Source organism: Phalacrocorax aristotelis, chromosome 7 (genome assembly GCF_949628215.1).
Source record: "Phalacrocorax aristotelis chromosome 7, bGulAri2.1, whole genome shotgun sequence".
Taxonomy (NCBI): Eukaryota; Metazoa; Chordata; class Aves; order Suliformes; family Phalacrocoracidae; genus Phalacrocorax; species Phalacrocorax aristotelis.
In genome coordinates, this window is record NC_134282.1 from 45,623,388 (window position 1) to 45,648,867 (window position 25,480).

Here is a 25,480-nt window from a genome sequence, read left to right on the forward strand (position 1 = left end):
AAGTTGTAGCTACAAAGAAGATGGAGACTCCCTTTTTACAAGGAGTCACATGGGGAGGACAAGGGGGAATGGACACAAGTTGCTCTTGGGGAGATTCTGATTGGACACGAAAGGGAAATTTTTCCCAGTAAGGACAGTCACCATTGGAATAATCTCCCCAGGGAAGTGGTTGACTTGGCCACGTTGGACACCTTCAAGATTCAGCTGGACAGGGTGCTGGGCCATTTTCTCTAGACTGTGCTCTTCCTAGAAAGGTTGGACTAGATGGTCCCTGAGGTCCCTTCCAACCTGTGGTTCTGTAATTCTGTAAATATTACAACTTTTTTGTTCCTGCATCTCCCAATAAGGAAAAACAAAAAAAGATCTGCAGCCAGCTTAGAGAAGTTTATAGTGGTTCTGGACTGAATGGTAAATGCAAGGGTATAAAACCTATGGAGCATATTGTTAACTTAGACAGGAGCCAGGCTTTACTTGACCAAGGAGAGACCTGTTTCAGAGTTTGATATTGGTTGAACTATGAAGGTAAAAGGAGAACAAGCTGTGTTTCAAAGACATTCAAAAGGTGCAAAAGTCTTGACTTACAACTATTTTTTGTCTCTGTGATTGCCTTCAATCTGGCACCCATGTTAGCAGCTAGGAATCAAGGAAACCTTTTTTTTACACTGATCCAGCAAATGTTTGCTTATCAGGGTGTTCAAATTGCTGCACAAGCAGCACCTGAAAAAAACAGTAGAGACACATCCAAACAAAAAAGTAAATCAGCGGCAGGAAAATTCAGGAAATGCAATGATGACAGAGGATCCTGATAAAATGAGAGCAGAAAGCCTGCAAGCAGAAGCAAGTCCCTCATAAATGTGGGACCACTGGGGTTCCCCCTTCCATTGGAGTCTACTTTGAAGGTGTTAGCAAATAATTTATTTTAAGACTCTAGCTCTTATTCTTGTCAAGGACTAACTGCAAAGGGATCACAGTTCCCTTGAATTTACAGCTAGAAAACCAAGTCTTTTCAAATGTATCTTATCACAACTGGGACTGCTGCTTGCCTGTGACTGACTCAGACAAGCCACGTGGAATTACAGAGCTTCTCTTATCATTTTTTGTGAACCCAGATGTCTGCAGATGCTTAGGTATCTGGGCCTCAAAATTAATTTCTATGAACAAGAGAGCCAGTAAAATGTGACCACTTAAATTATCCTAGAAACTTAATGGAAAGGGTAGAGGAGGTGGGTGATCTCTGATAACTAAAATCTAAACTGTAATTAATCAACAGTGAGTTAGCTGTGAGTCACAGCACACAGGGGAGCAGCCATGGGCCTCAGGAGATCTCAGCTCAGTTTCCTGCTCTACCACAGGTTTCACTCTCTGAAGCTGGGCAAGAGATTTAATCACTTTGGGCCATCTCCAACATGGGGCTGATAATCTCTGACTTTTTGCCTCTGTTGCCTCTCCAGACTAAAGGCTCCTAAAAGGTGGCAGGCTGTCACTGCAGTGCCTAAGCTCCAAACAGCCTGATGAGACATGGGGCCCATTGTACTCTGTCATCTGGCAAATACCATAACACAGTTCATAAATAATTATGTTTTACAATAGCCCTTTTCTTCAATTCTCAAGGATAGGGCATAACATATTGTGTAAAAGAAACAACTCTCATCTGGTAATATTAAAAATGTTCTGAACTGCTCTCTGGTCACCCCAGAAGTCAGATGAAGTTGTAAAATCCCTTTCAGCAAGTTGGTGTGATTTTAACATGAGTTCAGGTCTGAGCTTGGAAACACTTCCCCTGAAGAGAGTTCCTTTGAACAACTACGGTGAGAAATTAACTTCTCAAAATGATCATGGGTCTTTCAGGGTTTCAGGTTTTGTTCCAGTATTTATCAATGCCTTTTGGCTTGCTAGAGTCTTTCTAGCTTGAATTAATAATTTAAGAGGGGAGAAAAAATTCAGCTATTGCAACTACATTAATGCAAGGTGATTTATTGCATGTGCGCTGCAAAATGACAGCAATGACTCTCTGAACTGTCCAAGCACAGGGAGCTGATTCTGTCAAATACTTATGGTATGACTGGACACATGCTCAAGCTAAGTTCTTTGTTTAGTAAATATTGAATATTCCCCAGTCCTTTATATGACGTCATTTCCTTTGTACAGCTCACAGATGTAGTTTCAAGCCAATGTACAAAGGTTGTTGGTTAGGCAGAGGTTCATAATCGTGTTTAACCATGTATCAGAGATATTTTCTGATGGTTTTTCCTTTCAACAAAGTTCTTGGAGTTCTGTAGGCTGCATCCAAACTAGCCTATGCCGACATCTTCTGTGTATAAGTTGTAATCAGTAGATTAATTCATTAGCCATTTAAGAAGTATGAATATACTGTAATACACATATAAAATTATGAATATAAATATATACATATATGAATAAATATATATTGAAACTTGGCTGCCATGTAGTCAGTTCGTGGTTTTGGAAAACCACAGGCTCTAGGGTGGAGATAGCCACTGTATTATATTGGCTATTTTCTCACAGTTTAAGAAGCAGCAGCTCAAAACACTGTGGTCCAGACAGAGAAAATACCCAACAGTAAAGCAGTTCCTCCATGTGTCTCACCAGGCCTCTGAAAAGAGGTGGGTGGAAGGCGAGGTTGGCTAGTTGAGTGGTCACAGGGTCCAGCGGGGGAGGGGGGGTCAGAAATGGAAAAAGGGGGAAATTGTGTAGTGGTGAAACCTTGTGATAAGGGATGAAAGCTGAGCTGTGTGACACGAGTGGAGGGTAGGAGGATTGTTTACCCTTGGTCTTCACAGGACTTGCGCCACGGTAATGCCTATGTACGTGTTGGTTTTCAGTGGAAAAAATGAAACTGGCAGTGTTTCAGAGTGGTTTTGTCAGTTTTGCTTTTTGGGCAGAGCACACAAGTTTTGGATTGAAATTTTCCTTTTTTTTTAATCCCAATTAATATTGAAATTGATTTTTTTTTTTTGTGGATTTTCTTCTGTTATAGTGTCCTCCTCCTGTGTGTTTCTGCTCTCTGAGGTGAATGTACAAGTGATTAACACCAAGCCAGAGTTAATTAATTGAATAGTAAACATCTGTGTTAGGGCTGCTGCCCGCTCAGTTCTTGCTCTCTTTTTAAGCTCTGCCAGAGCTTTGGCTGTCTAGGGCTAATTGGCAAAGGATTTTGGATGTTAACATCTCTAAGTTAGGACATGTATTGAAACAGTGGGTGCCATTCAAGTATGCCACTGAACAACTATTACAAGGTAGCATGATTCAGCCCAGTGTCGTAGAGGTGGAAGGCAAGCCATTATTTTCACTACTGCTGCCTTGTAGAATTTATATGTGCTTCAAAGTCACAGGGCGAAACCTGCAAGTTTTGGAAATATCCAAACTCAGCACTTCCTGGGAGTTGTTCTCTAAATGGTGCCAGAAAGGCCACAGGAAAGAAAACAAACCAAAAAAAACCCCAACCAAACAAGAAAACCAAACCAAAACCAAACCACCAACAAAACCCAAAACAATTAGGTGAGGTAGAATTCATGCTCAGTTCCCTGGAAGGACTCCCAGCCTAAGCCTAGTGATCCTGAACAGGTAATGTTCAGCAGGCAGCACCCTACTTTCCACCTTTACCAACTCAGACTGTTGTGCTCCTTCCAGAGATGGTTTTTCCAGTGCTAATACAATGGAGCAGCACTAGCTTTCATGAATATGGAAGTCTGAAGTTGAAATGGTTCTTTTAACAGGGTAGCAGAAGAATGATGATAAATAACATGATCACACTAAGGGAAGCAATACATTTGCAGCATCCAGGGTATCAAACCAATGATTAGCTCATTCACTTTCAAATTAACCTCATTAGATTTTGTAAATGTAAAACCTCTTTTGAAAAATGACTTCAAAACTGAACCTTACTCTAGAGAAGTGGCTGGAATGTGACCTCTTTCTAATAGTTTCAATTTTTTCCCTTTTACTTTAATTCATTATGATGTCGCCAATAAATACAATAATCTGTGTCTTCTGCCAAAATACTTCATAAAATGTTATCTATCTTCCAGGGGGAGTGGGGAGGGGAGTTCTGTTTATTTAAAAATGAAGTGAATTAAAAAATAAAATAAAGATTATATAGAACATGTATTTTATGATTCGACAATCTTAGAGGCTATGTTAAGAATGGTTTTATTGGTCTTTCATGCAAAATGGTTCTTGCCAGTTCATTTACACTTCTAATTATCTTGCAAAACTGTTTCATGAAGACTCTCATCCTGGATCACAGCCCACAGTTTCATAGTCCTATCTGCTCATGGGAATTTTAGCACAATATTCCCCCAGGTGCTACAATTGGGTCGGCAGCTCTCCTGGGAGCTCAAGCATAGGCATGGCTCTGTGGGAGCTGGACAGCTTTAGCACTGCTCGCAGCAGACACCATCCAGGGTACAGGAAGGGAATATCTATTTATTTTCTCCAGGCAGATTATGGAGTAGGAGCAAATCTGTATAATGTCTTTTCTGCTCCATAGTTCCTCAAGGCTATTGCTCAACTGGAAGCAAGGGTGCATGAGTCAGCAGTCTGTCTCTGTCCTTAAAGTATCAGCATCCCATATGCTATTTGGGCAAAAAATCTGTAAGATTTTTGCATTCAGCTTCATGATATGTGGTGGTGAACATACTTCACTGGCATTGCCAAAATAAAACATTGTCAGTGTAGCAAGAAGGTTAGCTCTAAAAGCACAGATTTTGGGGAGTATTTTTTCATTTCTTAAGACACAATAGATTGAGCTCTTTCTGTGTTATCTGTCTCTCCCACCTGTTCCAGCTGCACTAGCAGAGCTTTATTTAATTTGCAAGGTTCAAGGTTAGCCTGAGGTTGGGCTCAGACCATGGTCAAGAAATGTAAACATGTAAAAGGCATGTGATTGAACATGCTTGGGAAATGCCATATGGTGTTCTTCTTCCTCCCCCTCCTTGCTGGTGAAAGCCCACTGATATTTTTTCAGTGAATCCTCGAGGAGAGAACAGATAAGCACCTAAACAAAACTGCAGCATAGCAAGGCTCAAGCTCAGATGACAGTTTAGTCCTCTCCTGAAAGCCTTAATAGGGCAAACCTTACATAGGACTGATGTTTGCAGACTTATTTTTTCTGCCTGTCTTATGTGAGTCATGAAAAGAAACATCTCAGTTCTCTCAAAGATGCATCCAGGCTGCTTTAACCTGTTTATAGTGGCTCTTGGGGTATGTCTGCACTGCATAGTAGAGATACCTGTTCTGCTCCAAGCAAGCTTTCTCCAGAGCCAAAAGCAATACACCTGTGTCAGTGGTGCTTTGCGTAAGAGTAATTATCATGTGCTGATATGTCTGTGTGACCATGCTCTGGGCTGCACAGCCCTACTGCCTTGTTCAGGCACATGGGGGTAATGCTCGAACAGTTCTGCCTCGTAGAGCACAAAGCTTTGCTGTCCTCACGCATTAAGATGTCTCCTAACTTCAGTTTCTGCAAATGCTTCAGCTAATTGTTGCCTTTCATTTCAATAGGAGACAAACACATCCTTCCTGCCAGAGAAACCAGCCCTCACTGTTTCTAGCAGTGCTGAACTATGGTCATTTAGTGGAAGACCTGGGGATCTCCCAATAACTCAGTTTCTGAAAAAAGAGGCTAACATCCTACTCAGGTATGGTGCAGTGCTCATGTTCTTGCTCTAGAGGTCCTATTCTGAAAGCCCAAAAAGCCCCCAGCATTTACTGGGAATGGCTGCTCTCAGTCCTTTTCTCCCAGGTACCCAACTAACCCAGAACTTTCTCCTTTCTGCCTTACGACTTTCCAGAGAGCATCCATTCTCCGCAAATAGTGTGTTGTATGGGCTCCAAAAAGTGCAAGAGAAATGTTTCAAACCTAATACAAGTACAAATTCACAGAAGGCCTACTTTTTTTATATATTTTCCATTGAATTCAGCTAGAGTGGTATTGCAGTGCCCTATTTCAATAGCTGATTGGCGTATTTAAGTGACTCAGTTCCACAACCAGGCCTCCTATGCAGCATGTGACCGGCTGGAAGGTACCCCACACATATAAATTTTCCTTTGAAGAACTCAGCACTCATCTGTAAATTCTAAAAGTTTAAATTTAGTTTGCTATTTTTGATTTGGTTTCTCTTGCCTGAAAATTCCCCTGGTAAAAATAGTGCTTGCTCTCATCTCTTTTCCTGCTTCCTCCAGTGTAGTGGGAACACACAGGCCATTCATTGCTCCCAGCCTTCCCCAGTCCATTTGTGTTGTACTTCTTGCCGCCCTGGTGTATGTGGATATGTCGCAGAGATGACCCATAGTCACCTAAGTCAAGGTTAAAATTTCTGTCTGAAGCTAATGTCTAAGGGAAAGCTCACCCACCTTTTTTCCTTCATTCCTCTTCCTGCTTCTTTTCTTTCCACACTTCCAGGTACAGCATTATGAGGAGCTGTTTTCAGTGTTGATGTAGGCTTAAACAGTCTGCATTTGCTCTCACACTCACTCTGCATTTCCCTGTTTCCTTAGCTGTGATCCTACAACTCTGTGTAGCCTTTAGTTAGAAACTGAATCACTGGCATGATACAACAGCTATACAGGTGGGGATGTGGGAATAAAGAGGGCAGAAACTTGTTAAATTGGCTTCACCAAGTTCTTCTGGAGGATACACCTTTCTTCTCTCTATTCATGGCTTCCTCTCCCTCTTTCTCAATCCTTGCCTACCTGAGCAGTCCCACTTGTCACTTATAGATCATGTTTCGTGTAATCAGCTCTTCACACCCTGTGCATACAGATATATCTCATATTAACAGAGCAAAGTCTTCTGCCTTTGTCTTGTACACCTTTCCACCAGTACAGGAAAAGTGCACTTGTACTACCAGAGCATGCAAGACTCAGGAAATGAGCAGCACATCAGGTTAAACCAATTACAATTCTGAGTTGTAAGGATGATGTGTTAACGGGGCTTTTCAGGCAAGTGACTTGGCCTCTGTCTGCTCATGGGGATGCTGGGTGGTATAATGATAGAATTTTCACATGGCCAGAATTTCATTACATCATTTGTTAGTATATAGAATATCACAAGGGAGTTCTACTTTATTTAACATAGTAACAATGAACAGCTGGCTGCATTACAGCCCTCTGTGTCAGCGAGGATACAGTCAAAATATATTAGTCTAGTTTAAAACATTCACATTACATTTTTGTAGGTTGGCCAGTATGCACCGTGAATGAGGAAAACAAGGAAAAGACAATTCAATAGTGGAAATAAAATGTCAAACATAATGAGAACCTGAGCACTATGCAGAAGAAATGTTGGCATGAAAGGTGTTAGAGGGATTTAACCTATTTAAGGGGCATAGGTTATAAAGGTATCTAGTTTCCAAGACTGCTCTCTTGCCTAACAGGACTTTAAGCCAAGAGTTATATATGATACAATGTTTATATCACTATTCTGATAAAATCGTGATTCTACTTGCCTGAAAATTCCAGTGTTAAAAATGTCAGCTATTAGCTCCTTTTGTGCCTCTGTGAGGTTAGTAGGGATATTTGATCATTCCCAGCTACTGGCATTGCCTGGTCTGTTGGGGTTGTTCTGTACCACCTCTCCTCCCACCGTATCAGAGAGCATCATTGCTGCTGTGTGAGGACACCAGACTTCTCTGCCGATCTTGGTATATATAATATAGAGAAGTCTAGAACCATCTGCACACTAGCACTGCGTGGTCTGTCACAGAAGCTGGTACATGCAGTTACGGCCTCTGTAATGGTTAACAGACTATGATGCTGCATTAGCCTCTTCTTTCTCATTCATTCCTGTGTGGCCTTCATCAAGTTTCCTAATTTTTGAGTCTCAGCTCACCAACTAGAGAATTAGGTTTAAGCATGATTTACTGGTGTGTTTTGACAGATGGACACAGTTCTGTGATCTATTCCATAGCAAAATATAAATACTCTGCACAAACTCCCATTCTCTTGGAATTTTTAGTGAAGTTTACTGAAGCATATACAGTATTATACAAGTTAATAATAGGAAGAAGGGGATTTACACGTCACTTCTTGCCAGTTTGTGGTATTACCCACAGACCTTTTCAGAGTGCTTTACAATTGTAGTTTTACAGGCTGAAAAGGACATTGTGTTCCCACAGTTGCTATAAAAGATCTTTCTGTGATATTAAAACATGGGATTGACAGGAAGCTTTCTCTGATGATTGGCCTGGGCTTTTTTTTTTTCAGTATTCATGTTTATACCTAGGCATTTGTATTTGTCAATAGCCAATAGGATAACATTGTCATTAGCTTTTTTTGCCATTAGGCACAACTGTATGATTCAGCATGTCCAGTCTAACAGTAGCTGATTTCTTTGGGCATCTGCTGTTTGCATTGCTTTTCTCAGAACATCTTCCAGCTCACCTGTTATTCTCCTTTGGAGACAGATGGCCAGAACAAAGTGAGGGTTTCCAGATTTAGCCTTACAAACCATTGAATGAACAACCAGTTGGGGTTTTGTTAGACAATTAAATGTAATTTAGTCATACGCAAATGCCCAGATGAAAGGGGGTTCAAAATCAGGAACAGAAAAAAAGAAAACCAAGACACAACAATAACCTTGGGGTATCACCTTCAAAGAAGCTTTTCAACAAGATGTCCCAGTTTGAGGCTGAATTAGAAAAAGGATTGAATGGTATTTTACAGATATATTTTTTTTCTTCAGAAACAGTTTTCTGATCTGTGAAAAACACTGAGGGGGAAACACTCTCCTCAGCCCTGACTGAAGTGAAACAAAATTAATTTTTACAGTTCCTCTGAAACAAATATAAAGAGACTGACATTGTCTCACATCTTACAGTCACTGATGGGGAACGCGAGGACTGAAGGTGGTAAGGGGAAATCTGCCTAGTGCAGAGACCCTGCTTGGCTCCATAACTGACAAATGTACTTCCGGAAATGGACTGGAAAACACGAAATGCAAAGGTCCTGCTGACCTTCAGCAAGAAAACCACACTCCTGCCTTTCAAGCAAAAGACATTGAAACACAAAGCTACTATTCTTAAACACAGCTCCTAGTGGAGAGGTGTTGAAATGGTTTATTTAGCTAACACAAACATGACTAGAGTCTGTGTGAAGGAAGGTGCCTACTACCTGCGGCCTCCCAGCTGAGGAGGCAGACAGTAGGAAATGCATGTGATGCCTGTTAAAGGAGGAGAGAAAACGCTAAGTTGACTTGGCTGGGCCTCTTGATTGGATCGTGAGAATTAAATAAGTGGTGTAGTATTTAATGGTGGCTTGAACATTTCAAATGACAAATGCACAGAGGACACAAATATAATAAAAATTTTATTGTCTTCAGAATAATGGAGAGAGAGAATTATTATGGTTTTTGTGTGACAGAACTTTAGTTAAGACTGCACTATAATAACAACTGTGATGAGCTATTTTTAAGGTCCTCAAATTCTTTGACAAACTCTCCCTTTAAGCTTTCTTGCTTCCTGCAACAGGTGATAATCATATTCACAAGCCCTTATTAAGCTTCTTAAAAAAAAAAACAACTGTAGAAAATTAAATAAAATACATATCCTGATTCCAGGTTTTATAATTTAACAAAAACAGGTAAGGAAACACCACACGGGTTCAATGGAAAAAAGTTCATACATAGCAATTTCTATGCCTCCTTTGTTTGGATAAAGGATAGCTTAACACATTGTTTGCCTAAAATTATGCATCCTAAATATTCCTAAATGTTCCAGCACTGAAGAGCTGATGTGTTTATTGCTTGCTAATTCCCTTTTTAAGAATTTATCATGGCTGTTACATGAAGGCTTTGATGTAGCCTATCACTTTAAAAAGTCAGTCACCCTTCAGTGTTTTGCTATATAGGGATGAAGTTAAGCATGTGCTTAATTGATGTGTTGAGTCAGTGCCTGAGTTTATCTATCGGCAGTATTCCTGTAAAATGCAGTGCCACAATGGACATTTCAGACTGGGGCATTATGGTGCTTGGCAAGAGTTGATACCAGGTGGACTCTCATATATGCTGGGAGGCTATGTAGAAGTTAGAGCTGTAGTGCGGAACAGCCTGCAAGTAAAACATTTAATAAAACAAACTATCTTTAGCCTTCTGTTTTCATTGTAGTTATTTTCCAGACACCAAAAGTTTAGTTTATTTTTTGAAAGAGACACCACAAGTGTAAACTAGAGCATAACTTTTTATTATTTGTAAATGTTACATGTTTAATCGCTGAAGATCAATGTCAAAACTTTGCACAGGATATCGAATTTAGTGCTGTTAAGGGAAAATGATCCATCTTCCCTACGCAGAAAGCATTACATCACGAAGGGATGGAAACAAAGAGCTCTGAGGGACTGGGATAGGCAAACTTCCCTCCTTTCACAGGAAATGGGTGAAGCCTTGCTTGAAATTATTATTCAGACGTTTTGTGCTGTGAAGGAAATGTCTCCTGATAGCACAAGCTATTGGTTTCCTGTTGTGAACTAACAGTTTTGGCATAACCACGAGTGGACAGGAAGGGCAAATGATTGGGGGGTCATTTGAAGAACTTGTTTTAATTAAAAGACCAGCCCAAGTAAGTGGAAAGAAATTTGGCCTGAAAAAAAAATTGAAATTAAAAGGGGCAGAGGGGAACAAAGGGGATCAGTTGCTGATTGCTACAGTATATTTGTGGAAATAAATAACAACAAAAAAAATCTCAGGTTTTAGCAGGGTTAGCAGAAAGCAGGGGGGATGCTGTTGTTGAGCAGGAAGTATCGCAGGAGGAGAAAGCCCTTTGTATCCTACCTCATTAAGAGCCTGATTCAACAAATATATATCCGGTTTCTACACTGAGGAAAGCCATTTTTGGAACATTTCACAGATGTAGAATTGTTTTTTGTCAACCAAGACCTTATAACAGAGGTACTTTCAAGTGCTATTTTTCAACCACAGTGTATAAATAGCACTGCCAGCAGGTCCCTGATACTGCCTTAGCATTGGGGCATCCAACTGCTTGTCTTCTATTCGAAGCACAAGCAAGCAAAGGGGAAGGTACACACAGTGTTTTCCTACCTCAGGCCTTCTTCCCAGCCTATTGTGAGAGCAGAAAGGAGGTGGCTTCCCCTTGTCTTTTCCTAAGGTCTCTGGGGACCTGTGCCACCTTCACGGGCTTGCTAACGCAGTGCCAGGACTGCCCTCGCATTTGCACCATTGTCTCAGTCACTTCGGCTCTTGCTTTTGAGGGGACTGTGCAAAACTGGCCTGTGCCTTATGCTTGGTTATAGCTACAGGGGCCACTTAGACCTTTCCTCCTGAAACATTTAACAATAGCTGCATTGCAGGGGCCTGTGCCCTCCTTTGCGGGAGGTTGGCAAGGCGTGGCAGGGAGCACTCACTGAAGCTATCTGTCCTGCTGCAAAGCAGGTGCAGAGTTTCTTACAGGATTTCATTTTCAGGAGAAAAAAAGTCAATTTAAAAACATCTTTTCAGTGTTGCAGACTTCTTTTTAAGATGGTGGTGTAGGTTTCATTTTAAGCATTCAAAATGTTTAAAGGCTATTTCTAAAATAAATGAAACCTGCTTAGACTTTTGTGTTATGTACTTTTGGCAGCAACCATTTTCACCTCTGCAAAAAGATTATTTTGATTTTATGGAAATTCAAGTTGTAGAAAACGGCTGCCTATTTCAGAAAACAAAACATGAAAGGAGTCACTCTGTGTTTGCCGATTCTTACAAGGCCTTCCTTAAGGTGTTTTTTTATGATGCCAAACCCACAACAGTTTGTAAAAATGTGCCTGAATTTGAGTTTGGATTTAATTTAGATAGAATTTCTAAAACCACGTACAACAACATTTCTGCTTTCTACTCTTAAAAAAATACAATCTTCAGTCACATTTGAATCACACTTTTTTTAACATCTCCTTTTAAATATTTTTGTTTCCACTTAGGACTGCCAACATTACCATGGTAACCCCCAAAAATAAAGACTTTCCCAGCCTTGTGAGAGCACACCTGCAAGAGCAAGAACTGCTGGTCAAAAGCAATTCTCCTTCATTATTGGTGTCACCTAAGGACATTTTTTGTGGTCAGTATGACTTGTTATCTCAAAATTTATTGAAAGCATATTCTTAGAATTGATACAATTTGGAATCTTGCCATGGACCAGTAACAAATGTCTGTTGCTATCCAACACTGCTCACTTTAACATGCTATCTCAGTTTGGAGAAAAAAAACGACTCGTTACAGACAGTAGAGTTGAGATTGGAAGCCCTGAAATAACAAGACGAAATAAGCACTCATCCCAGTGAGACAAACACATGTAAAACGAAGTCCTAATAAGCTGAGTTAATAGAAATCTTTCCAATGGCTTCAGAAGGACTTGGATCAGAATTACAAAGAGAATTTTAAGAATTCATCTGCTGCTTCCTAGTAGAGAGGTAGAGCATATTTACTAGTGAACAGTTGGCTACTATGAAAATGGATCTGTTTAGACTTTTCAACATTGCTAATTTTAGACATATATACTTTTAGTTACAGAATTAATTTTTAAGCAGTTTTATCTGAAATTTTATACTTGCATCCAATTCTGTGCAGTTTTCCAAGTAAAAAAATATATTTAGATAATAACAATGGTTTAATATGTATTTTTTACCAGTGGAAGGCAGCTATGGTGGTAGAACTGAATTCAGATAAACTGGCAGTATGTAAGAATAATATTTCAAGACAGTGTTCTTTAATTATATTAAGAAAACCTCAAACTGACAAAGTATTTCCATTTTCTGGTGCCTACTCTCTGTTCATAGCTATACAAATTGTATATTTTTCTTGCTAAATTGTTAAATTTCCAGTATATGAAGGCTTTTGATTTATATATCTTTCTGCAGTGTAGTGGCAATTTGACAGCAAGTCTGCATCAGTAATGAGCACCACTGGGAAAATAGAGATTGTTTGTTTGTCTGTCTTTACTAAGGAAAAGACTTGCCATAGATCCCAAACCCAATGAAAAACTGAACTTAAAATATTGTTAGAAATACACCTTTGTGTTATTAACAATGACACAGGAAAATCTGCTCTTTTTTGTTATGTAAGCATACTGAAAACCTTAATTTAAATGCCTTCAGGTTTCACCTAGATTTGCTTTTCACCACTGTTTTAATGAGCAAACACCTTGGCAGTATTGGTTGTCAGCATAGACGAACCTCAGAAATGCTAACCGTAATATCTGCATGGTGTAGCTAATACCAAACGATCCTGTTCAAATCAGTAGGACATTCTGGTAAATGAGATGCTATTCCACATGAACAGGAGTATCAGACCTCACCTCTCTAGGAATATTAAAGAAAAAACGGGAAGAACAAATTCAGACCTCAAAGTGTTTGCACTAGAGAGCTGAGTCCAAAGAGAGAGAGATTCGTTCAGGCAGAACATAGAAACTCTGTGTGACAAATTAGTGTCATGCCTGTTTCACCATCTCAGACTAGTCTCATCAGAATGTATGTTTTGCAAGACCAGAGCTTCCTGTTGTACACATGAAAAATTTTCAGAGTAGTAGTCTGGTGTTTGTGAGAAGAAATCTTCCCAGAAGTACGCAGGTACTGTCAGCCGGAACAGCGGCCATTCTCATGTGGCCTGAGAGCTCACTCCAGCTATTAACAAAATCTCTGCCCTAATCACAGCGTTGTACTCTTTGCTGAATTTACCAGCTTTAAGTACCGTACTATCAAAGTTCTGGATATTTGCAGGCAATAAGGTTTCTATGCCACAAGGGAAATGTTTTCCCAACAAATTGCTGATTCAAATGTTGAACATTCCCATTGTTTCAATTTTTGCTCTAGGCTAAGTAGATGATTATTTAGTGTTGCTACAAGCTGTCATATTACCTGTGCTGCTCACCAAAGAGGTGGTTGTGTTTCACCATTAGGTGGGGACATTCCTATGCGTGCCTTTGCGTTCAAAATGACTATTTCAAAAGTTTTGTTGCATCTGTTCGGTGATACCCTTTAAGATGGATTGGTGTTGCAGTGGGAGTAAAAGTTGAATTTCCCTGTGAAGGTGGGTAGAAGCCCTAGTGGCAATCAGATATAACTGGAGAAGGGTTACACGTGTTTTGAGTTCTTCAGTGGCAAATACTGTGGAAACTGCAGATAGATGAAATCCATGGGGTTTATCATGTGGGGTTAATTTTTCAGGAATGGAGAAATGAAATTAATTGTAGTGGAAGTTGTAAACTGGCATAGATTTGAGCTCAGTCATTGTAAAATTATTCTTGTACCCTTGGCTGGATGCTCTGTGCGAGCTACGGTTCCCCCTCCTCAAGCGTTAAGATCACCTCTTTCATGTGTGCGTGCTTTCTGAAACTGATGAGATTAAAACAGCATAATACCACTTCAACTCAATAGGGAATGATTGCAGCTCAAAAGCATTTATTTATTTGCTGTGACTCTTTCTGTAGTACATTTCAGTTCCATGCTGAAGGGGAGGTTTGCTTGCCTTTTATAGGTTTACTTAAATAGGAGAGGAAGCGAGAACTAGTCCCTGGCACATTTACTTTGCTAACACAGCTGACACACAGCTCACTTTATAGTGCTGATGTATAGCAAAAGGACATCTAAGAGAGTTTTGACTGTCCCAGTGTTTATTGTTACCACATCAAGTTTTTGCCATTGGTTATCAGGACGCTAGTCAGTGTCAACAAGAAATAATACTGCAATATTAGTAACCAGAAAAGGTTACAAATAAAGAAAAATAGTGGGGTTTGCTGTAATGTCAGTGTCTGTTCTACCACACTAGTAGTTCTTAAAATGAGCTAGATACTAAATAGCCAGTTTTGTCTAAAAATAAAGCAGATGCTTTATTGAGAGAGTTGTCTCTTTGAGAGGGACAGTGAACTGCAGAGAGGATAACTTATTATGGTAACTACCTAGATTTGACTTTTAACTGTATTAATAAATAGTACCAAATTAGTGACACTAATGTTACAAAAGTATAAAAAAAAAAAACCCAACCAAACCAATAAAAACCCAGGAGCAACATTTTCACTATTCATTTCCATCTCTACCTTTTAAAGTTTAAACTCTGCCTCTTAATCTCAACCTAAAAAGACATGTTGAGATGTAGAAGCTTCATTTTTCTGTTTATTGCACTTCCTTTGCCTGCTTTTTACTCTCAATTTCCTCCATCAAACTCGCTTATGTCGGTGTGAACTAGTGATAACCTGCAATCCCCTAATAAAGAGCTGCTTCAACTGGTTTTAGTATTAAGAGTCAGGACCACTTTCAATCTCTTTGAGTTCTACCTGGAATGCTGGTTGTTTCCATGCCAGCTGGGAAGAGTCTCCTCACCCAGGTTTGCTTCCACACCATAGGAGTCAGGCACTGCTCCTAATGCTGGTCTGAGGAACAGAGCTGGTCGCAAAAAGCTGCAAATTCCATTACAGTTACAGCCATGGATTGACTTCTGAGAAAGGACTCATGCTCTGTGTGCTACCATATCCTCTGTGTGACAGTGACTTCAGGCTCCCAACCCTAATGCTCCATTAGTGGGGAGGGGGTTTCTTCCTCAGTCAGCTGGCTAAGGGCTCTTACACTAATGCACAGCAGCTTTGGCTTTGTTATTTTTTTAACTTAGTGAACAGTTCAGGTCAGATCCTTTATTCCAACTTACGTACATGCCAATCATTCCAGGATGGAACTAATAATTGTACTGTAACAAGAAAGGACAGTTTCTAGGAAGAGAACATACACATAAAAACTTATTAGGCCAATTAATATAATTGGAAAAAACAGGCAGGCTGTCGGGCTCAAAGTCCTTTCTCTGGGTCTGAAAAGGAGTGGCAAAATCCAAGCTAGAGACAAGGTTAGGCCCAATTCCTCTTAGTTTAATCTAATTATGTTAGTCAGGCCACTTGAGAGATAAGGGTACTTGGCGTGTGTAGAGCAAAGCTCCCTTCCATATTACAGCAATCATATTCTGCTGGGAAAAGTTATGTTGCGAGGCGAGCTACATAAGCCTGTACATCAGCTCTCAGAGAGACCTCCTGGGGATCTTAATTGCTGACACACATTTAGCCATACTGGCAGCACACAGCATTTAAGCCCAGCCACATGTAATACAGGAGCTGCAGTGTTCAAAAATAACCTGTTTTAACATCACAATGCAATGTTTGCACATACGGCTCCACTGAACCTGTGGCTTCAACGGTGGTTGTCTAACTGCTGAGGAGGCTGAGTCCTTCTCAGAGACCAAGAGGAGCTCAGTGCCTTTGACTTTGGGAGCCCCTTTGGGACTGCTCTGGAGTCTCTCCCTGAGCTGGTGGGTGGACGAGATTCCAATCAGGCAAATGGATGGATTACCAATAAGTCTTGCTTGGCCATCTGGACGTACTGCTGCTGCCAGGCTCATTTTTCAGCTTGATGACCATAATGATTTTGGCAATAGTTGTGGCTGCTCCCATTCATTCTTTTAACAATTTCCATTACCCTGGCCAATTATTTTCAGGGTCCTGGCCTCTTCTGTCAGAGCTATGTGTTTTTATGTTTCAAGATCTCTGAAGAGTGATTTGTACGAGTATGTCCCTTTGTGGCTACTCCTCATCTTCTTGGAGCAGCTTTACATATAGCATATGCCTTTTGAACTAGCTTGTGACAAAGTGACTCAGACAATGCTGCTCCAAATAACCTTCCCACAGTGAATGAAAAGGAGACAAGTCTCAGCTCTCCATTTTACTGGACAGGGCATGCACACTACGAATACAGTCAGGTGGAAAAAAAGCTGGGTTTAGTAGTGTTGTCAGTAGCAGATCCCAGCTGTTCCCTCTGATATAGCACCCACAGGGACGCCCTGTACAGTCAGCTGCATTTTACTCTATGGTTTTGTCTATCTTTAGTATTTTGTCAGCCCCAACAGGCTGAAACAGGCATCTTCTTGTGTATTTTAAGCTGAAAGAAAACTCAGCGAACAAATACTGAGAGAGTCTATACAGGCACCAAGAAACAAAGCTAGCATTATAGGATATGCAATCGCTTTTTCTGAAGTATTGTTAAGTCTCATTCTCTCAGATCGATACACACTGTCCAGCTCAAATCTTAGCCCACTGGGGAGAAAAAAAAGGTTCCCAAATGTGCTTGAAATACTAAATTAGTCTCAGGAGAGAAAACCTAAACAAATATTATCCTCCTCGCTGAACACGCCCGAATCCTTCCTTAATCTAAACAGCCACTGACACTCTTACCACTTTCTGCCAGCAACTCTGTTTTCTTGTTAGGAAGGAAGGCTTATACTGCTTGAATAGGTTTTTGCCACCTCTGTACATTGCATGCCTCAGATACTCAGCCAGATGTGTGCTGCTGGTTCTTAGAAGGGCTCTCACACACAGAAAGGGATTCTGTATAAAAATGCTGCTGCACTAAGACTAGGAGGTGACTGGTCATTAGGTCACCACCGGTGACTTCTGGTGGCTGGTGCCGCCTGTTACATAAGGGGCCAAACAGCAGACAGATTTTGGCAGCATGGCTTCTGAATTACATGCTTCCTATTATTAACATATACTGGTGATGTACATATGTATCACAATAAAATAGACCAGACATCTCTAATTACAATTGCTAACTCACAAAAATAGAGTTGGCTAGCCTTAGACTCTAGATACAAGAGTTTATAATAAGAATCAAAGCTGTACTTGGTGAAAATCATCAGTTACCACCAGAAATAAAAGCATTTCAGATGCCATTTCCTTGAATAAATGCTTAATAGTTTCAAATCTTTGAAAGCATGTACCAGCTCCTCCCCATTACACAGCTGCACAGGCTCCAGTCTTTGGATTCAGTTCAAATCTTGTTCTCAGTATGACAAGAACTTTTGCCGACACTGTAGTTAAGCAACAAGAAGCATGCCAGTAACAAGACAGACAAACAAAAATACCTTAGCAAGTAGGTAAGGATCTAAAGGTTTAGGAAACGCTGGGTAAGTTTTCAGCACAAACAGGCCCATGGCTATAGCCCTGGACGTTTGCCGAAATTGTACCTGAGACGGCCACTCCTCAAAATAGGTTTTCTTGCACAACCCAACTTCTACTTTCCAGGTGGCCCTTGCAGACAACCTGAATCCAGACTATCTTAAAGTGCCATGTCAGCCCTTACCAGAAAGGCCACAGGACTTCCTGCCTGCCCAGCCTCAAACATATGGCATTGTCACATGGGCAGATGGGACGTAGGGAGGTGATGGGGACAGGTAATGCTCAGAGCCTGCTGGCACTGCAGGATAAGATTCAGATGCCTGGAGCAAACTCGAGTTTTCTCCAAGTATGCCAGTTAGCTCATCAGTCCCATGTTTGATCCTGGGACCTGACTGGGAGTTTAGTTCAAAGCAGTCATGAAGTTTTTCTTTAGACTGTACTCATCTCACTGAGCTTCCCTATCCACTAGATCAAGGAAACTCCAAAAAAATGCACATCAGGTATGCACAATTTCATAGCAAATGAAAATAGACACTTTAAATGTCATATCAATACAGTGGATTGCATTCATAGCATGCTGGTGGCCTACTTAAGTACTAGCATTTTCTTTTCTTAAATGCAATGTAATTTATAATGGCCCACTAACTTCATGAAGAAGTTCTTCATGCTCAAAGGCTGAAATACTTGTATATACATCACTACCCTCAAAGACTAATAGTAAAAGAAAATAGGAAAATTCACTCCCTATAGAGAAGACTCCTCTAGGCTTTAAGTACATGTAACTTCCAATTAAAGCTTTACAGAAGGGCTGATAACATGGAATGTGACTAAGGCTCAGTACTACCACAGTATGTCTGTCTGATGAGGTGCCTACAGCACTGCTGTAGCATTACAAACATGGATCAGTAAATCCACCTCTCAGTGCAGTTCATCTGTCTTGGGAATGAAGTTCATCTTTCACAGTACAACATGGTCTTCTAGACAGAAGGAGAAAGAAAAAAACATTTATCATTCCTGTGCCAGGCAGAGTTCAACTTGAAAGAAACCGGATGAAATATGTATCATTCATCTAAGGAACAAATCCACACTACGGATTTGTCTGAGAGACAAGTGAATGCAATCCAAAAAAGCTATCCATTTCAGAATGGGAGTCTTGAATTGAGTCCAACCAGAAAATGCATGCTGAGTAGTATCCATTTATTCAGGATAGTAGTGGGTTCTTTTAAAAGCACATTGCCTTCATAATTTGTGTTAAAAATGGCATATATACCAACAAAATGTCCCATCTTTGTGAATGCAGGCTATCTGCCAGCTCCACAAAGGGAATTTTTTTTAAATAGCTACTGTGCTAGGGCTGTTGCCTGCAGAGCAGGTTTTATATGTTCAACCTACTGTGGTCATCAGGTCTGAGTGCATAGCAAATGGAATTCACAAGCCTTTCCAAGTCACCTCCTGTGTAGAGCCCTGAACAGACAGTCCCAGAAGTGAAGTAAGGAACAACTTCTCTCTCCGCCCCTTTGGGCAGCTCACACACATGCTTTTAGCAGTACCCAAAACAAGAAAAACACCTAAATCCACTTCACTGGGATTGACGGAAACAGAACGGAAACAAGAAACTGGTTAAGTGGTGAGCCAGCTTCACATGCAGAGAAACTTCCAACTTTTTTTAAAAAAAAGTCATTAGGAAAGTGTTTTATTTTTGCTTGTGTTCCATTTGAAAAAAAAAAAATCTTGGCCCATGAGTTCTCAGTGCCTACACAAATGAAAGCTGTGAGAGGCCTTAAATGACTTCAGCAGGAAACTACTGGGAAGGGGAGTGGTCTGTTTTCTGACAGTCCCATTACACATTTCGAGGAAAAATCTTTTCAAGTTCTGCATACGAAAATGAAACAGGATTACAGCACTGCATCTCTCTTGGAGACAATCGCAACAACACTTTTCCTGCTCCCATGCTGGAGTGGTGCAAAGTAATTATCATCTTTTTCCTCTCTCCTGTCTATCTCAGGATCTTGGACACAGGCACAGCACTTCAGATTGAAGAAATTTTTAGAATCAATGCATTTAAAGTCTGTTCAAATAGGACCCACGTTTATTTCAGGTAACCTTGATGAGTACTTTGTTCTACAGTTGCATTCATAAATCCATCTGCCATTACCCAAACACCTCACAAACTGCTAGTGAGCTCAGGAGTTTTCCACTTAGTAGCAATGACAAAGCACCAGACTACTGCAAAACCCATGACAGAGAAGCTTAGCAGTAACAGACACCAGCCAAATAGATCACTGGGGGGGAAGGTCATCCTTGAACAGCATTTCCATTTTTCCCTCCTGGTAAATTGCTCTGGGAACAATCCTCTTTTCTAGCATAATGTAATCAAGACTGAGAAAGTCACCACCAGTTACACAGAGCTGCAATTCCTGGCCTGACTGGCTGTGTTGGGAATTTTAACTGATGTCTCCACCCAAGCATCATGTGGAACCAATGTAATGGCTAACACAATTCAGAGCTTAAAATGGAGTGATGTTGCAGCTCCAGCTGGTTTTATAAGTCAGTACAAGAGATTTTTTTTTGAAGCATTAGAGCAGAAATAGAAACAGAGGTGAGGAATGGCTCCTAGTCTGATGATGTTCTCTAAGGAATATGTGAGTGACAATGCAAAAAGCAAGACAAAAGTAAAGCATCACTAGACAGTATTACACAGCACATGCTCAGGACCAAGACAGCAACAAGAAAGCGATGACTGGTGGGACATACTTCATGGGAAAGAGGTCCATTATTTTTTGTCTCTGTTTTTAGAAAAGGCAGATCCCTCTACCAATGGAAAGGTGAAGATATATAACAGCCTAGGGGTAGACAATAAAGCTTTCATTCTGATGAAGAAGAAAGGTTCACTGTAAGTACTCTTGGCCCAAGTCCCCTTAAAAGGTACTGTGACTCACAGTGCTCTACAAATCCCTTAATTATCAGAGAGCTGCATCTCCCTATGTATCAGCTTAATCCAAGCTATCTCTGGAAGAGCCTTTTTCTTTCCTGAGAACTGATCTATACTCTTCACCAAACAAGTTTCCACATTCTTCCCTAGTCCTAACATGCAGAGACCCAAAATCACTGGCAGGGCATGACGACAAGCATTTACATTATTATCAAATATATTTCCACATAGGTCCCTGCTTACAAGCAGAAGTTCTCAGCTAGCTGCTAATTCTGATGCAGTTTTTTAGGAATTTAATAAATACTCAGTATTTAATAAGTGTTTAGTAGTAACATGGTAGATCTGCTGTCTATCCAGGGCCCCTGTTTAATGGTTAACTGCCTTTCCAGCAGACTCTGTCTTCCCAACAGTACTTACTACTCTCTGAAGGCAAGAAACATACTATTTTTTAGAGAAGCATGTGGGGAAGAAAGGTCAAGTCCTAGGAAGGAGTCCCCTTTGTGTGTGTGTGTTTATACCTGTATACCTCATACCTGCATCTACCACATCTGATCGTTACCTGTCTGAAAGAATCCCTACAGCTACACCATTTACTGAGATCAAGGCAAATTACACATTGTTTTCAGAGCTCATCCATCATGACTAAGAGTGCAGGTAGGATGCTAGAGACAAAGAATTTACCCAGTGAAGAGAACCATGATATAAACTCTATCGCTGCTGAAAAAAGGATCTGATTTGCCACCAACATCAATGGGTCATATTTGCACAGGGCACTTGCTGTGTATTTAGAAAATTTAAAAAAAAAAAAAAAAAAGAATTATTTGAGAAGGACTAAAGAGAGGTGAGATCACCATAAAAACCTTCTGGGGCTTTCACCCACAACAACAAATTTAAAAGGCTGCTTATGGAAGGTAAAAATCTGTGTTTCTTTGAAAAATCTAAGGTACCCCAATCTCGGGTAATGCAGTTCTTAACTATAGTGCCTTACAACAACCCCCCTCACAACATGCTAAACCTGTACATCCTGGTTTCATATCTGCAGGTAGGACTCACCCTGCAAACTAGATCTAACTTGGATCATTTTTGCTAAGCATATTTTAAAGGCTTTAATTCCCAAATAACCTGGTCTGGAAGAGATAATTCTGTACTCTAGAATGGTGATAAAATTAAACAGTTTGAAAATAACATGCTTCAGGTTTGCAAGAGTCCTCAAACACAGTACTACAAACGCCAACAGCCTTTAAAATTACTAGGTTGAACTTAGCATCAATCTGACTTACGCAAAGTGCTAGCGTTTCCCCTTAGAAATAATTTTAATATTGTTTCACTCTATCATTAACCATGATTATTTAGTTCCAAGGAAGAGTTTCTATACAGTTGATATGACTGAAGCACATAAACAAGCTGAGGGCTTTTCTAAAATAAAAATGTTGGATATCAATGCAAATCACCAGTAAAAAGGTATTTTAGAGTACAATAAGCAGTGGAATAACTTAGTTACACAGCTCCTAATGAGCAAAAGGGATATTGATTGTTTTGTAGTCCACTTCTGAAAACCAGAACAGAGGCTTTCACTTTGTCTTCTCCCCACTGATAAAAAAACCCACTACTTCTGGCATAAAATTACAGTTAAACTATTATTTTTAGATAGATACACTATGAACAGAAGAAAAACATGAAGGCAGGCTTTCATGCATCATGTAGGCTATCAATTTTTTTGGCAGCTCAAATTCTGTAAATACTCTCATTAATTTTAAATTAATATTCTTGAGGAAGAGAGGCTAGTTCAGAGAGTCACTGGAAGAGAGTTACCCATCCTACAGAATTTTCCTGTAGACATGCTCTGAACATTCTTTATGCTTTATTCTCTTGACAGGAGTGATTTTCCCTGGACATCAGTGATTCATGTGAACTCCAGATCACTTCAGTGAAACACAGTCTAACAGGGGAAGGACATAAACATCTCAGTTCACAGCCTTTAAAAGGATCTAAAACCAGTCAGCAACTGCATCTTCCGTAAGTGAAATCAGTCCATCTTACAAAATCATCGCATAGGGGAGGATACGTCCAACAGTAATATTAAATGAACGTAACAACAAAACCAGGTAAAACTACGTCTAAAAAAATACTTTGGGGAAAAGCTTTGAAAAAGTACTTTGACTTTTTTTTTCATGTTTCTATAAAATAAATTTACTAGTTTTTAAAAGTCTGTTTTACTCAAGCTTCTGAGCACCATTGTATATTTGCAAAGCATATTTATCATCTAGAGAAAGTCTTCTACAGCCCACCATTATTTTCAAAGGAAAAGGGAAAAATACAGAAAAGGCTTCAAAGAGGTGAGTGAATCATTTCATCCCCTCCAAGTGCAGCATGTGCTTTCTCTTCTGTAATGACACAGTACAGAAAACAAGATGTAATTAATGGAATTCCTCTGCCAAATGAGTGGGATCTTATGAAGAATTGGCACATGATTCTGATTTGCGCTTTCTTGTCTTAAACAAAACCAAACGTAATATAGAACATTATAATGTACTAAGAGGGTCCTTCAACAGATTTCCCCTCCCCCCAATACAAGTGACTGCAAAGCGCTGGGACTGTAATCAAAAGGATACTCAGTGTCCAAAACAGCAATACTGAAGCAGCCAGGCATTTTTGTGTACTATGGTACAATCATGTAAGCGAACCAAAGAAGAACATTTGGCCTTTTGTTATCTTATGTACCACAACAGAAAAGCATGTCTTTTCTTCAGTTCTACCCCAATGAACAGATGTGGTTTTAATCACATACAAAACAAAATGCTCACAAGTTTCAGATTATGACTTTGAAATTTAGGAGTAAAATTATTTTTCAAAGAAAGTGATTTTCATCTAATTACCTTGAAACTGTCCATAAAAGGCAGATAAGCAGGGAATTGGATAAATACAAAGGTAGGGGTTTGTTTGTTTGTTTTCCAGTTGGAGAGAAAATTAAGGTAATTTTGATAAACAAAACACCTGTGGCAAGACAAGAAATTTTAAAAGAAGCCTCAGGGTCCAATATAGAAAAGTTATAGGAGATTCCTCAATAAATAGGTTTTACAGAGCAGCGTAAATCCAGATGCTACTTCTGTTACTGAACTCAAAGTTGCAGATGAACTCAATACACAATGTTAGCAGGACAATATAGTTAATTAAGAGACAGAAAATGCCACATAAAGCCCAAACGCTACTCTGTTGGGAAACTGGCACCTAGAGCTGCCTCAGCTTTAAGCTAGTCACTCACCTACATCTCATCCAGTATCCAGCTCACCCACCACCCCCCCGACTAAAAACACCTCATAAATACCTAAAGTCTGATCAGCCTTTCTTCTGAATAGCATTAGAGCTCTTTGACAAACTGTGTGTGAAACACAGTTCCAGGGAATATGGGTTACAGGCAAATCTTCAAGACCTATTTTGAAAGGATGTATGTGGTACTGAGGTAGTTGGAATTTGCATATGGAGAGAACAGGGGTGTTTCTAATGTGATCTGGACCTCAATTAGCATGAACTATCTTTATGTATCCTCTACGAGGATAACCCGCACAGAGTACAAAGGGATCTTGTTCCACATCTGGGTGTTGCACCAGGAGCAGAGGGAGGGAGGCGAAATCTGTTATCCTGATGTGAAGGTAAGATGCACAATGTTGGCCTCTGGCAACCATAAGACACAAATGAGGTAGAGTTGGGTCTCTGGCTGCTCGCCAGCCAGGGCGTATGCAAGGATAACAAGAGCTTTTAACCCATACGCAAAGGTCAGGATGGCAAGAGCAAAGTTATGGCCCATGTTCATACTTCAGCTGCAAGTTTCCTAGCTTTATAGAGTTTCAGTAAAACTCTACCCCAACATCCTATTGTTTTGTAATTTTAAAACTACAGGCATTCAAAGTCCATCACAAATGACCAGGTCCACAAAACATCTACACATATAGCTCCCACTGAAAATCCATGGGAATTAAGCCCCTAATTTCTAAAGTCCCCTTACAAATGTGACCAAGTTTTTTTTTTTCTCCTTAAAAACTATAAATGGCACCTTCACTTTGAAACAAACCTCTCTTGCTCATAGCTTTTTTCAGTTCTATATTTCTCTGTAACTCTTCATGAGTACCACAACCTGCAGTGCCCTAGCCAGCAGCACATATCTCTGAGGTTTCAAAGATAGCACCCGTGTCTCTGGATCTTGTACCACTCACTTCAACAACTGCTCTTCAGCCTGTTTGGATGCTACCAGCTCCATTTACAGGCTGTTGGGACAAACCTGTCTAGTACGACAGCTACAAGGGTAGACAAGACTACAGATTCTGAATGAGTTCATGCTTGAAGTCAGCATTAAGGAAATCTTATGCAGAAGGTTTTGCCCACAGATTTTCTTGCAATGCCTAGGACCAATGTGAGTTTCTAAAAAGCGAGTTTTTAATTATGAGCAGAGAAACAATAGCTTATTTCAACATGAAAAAGAATACACCCACTATTTTTCCATGCTCTGTAATTTAAAGATAAGTCGACCCATTAGCTTTAAAGCATTCAAAAATATTAAAACTGAAATACAGGGCTCAATTTCCTTTTTGTTTTTTAAGCCAGACCCAGAGATTGAAAA

General features: G+C 40.1%; 1 protein-coding gene across 1 annotated transcript in view; it reads left to right on the top strand.

The window, feature by feature from the left end:
• LOC142060388 (uncharacterized) overlaps window positions 1-23,075 on the top strand; it is a 38,026-nt gene extending 14,951 nt beyond the window's left edge. The window contains exons 4-8 of the mRNA XM_075100523.1: window positions 5,524-5,660; window positions 11,929-12,065; window positions 19,939-20,031; window positions 20,730-20,826; window positions 22,742-23,075. Coding sequence (XP_074956624.1) covers window positions 5,524-5,660; window positions 11,929-12,065; window positions 19,939-20,031; window positions 20,730-20,826; window positions 22,742-22,796 — 519 coding nt within the window. The 3' untranslated portion in view covers window positions 22,797-23,075. The remainder of the gene's footprint in view (window positions 1-5,523; window positions 5,661-11,928; window positions 12,066-19,938; window positions 20,032-20,729; window positions 20,827-22,741) is intronic.
• Window positions 23,076-25,480: the final 2,405 nt, after the last annotated feature.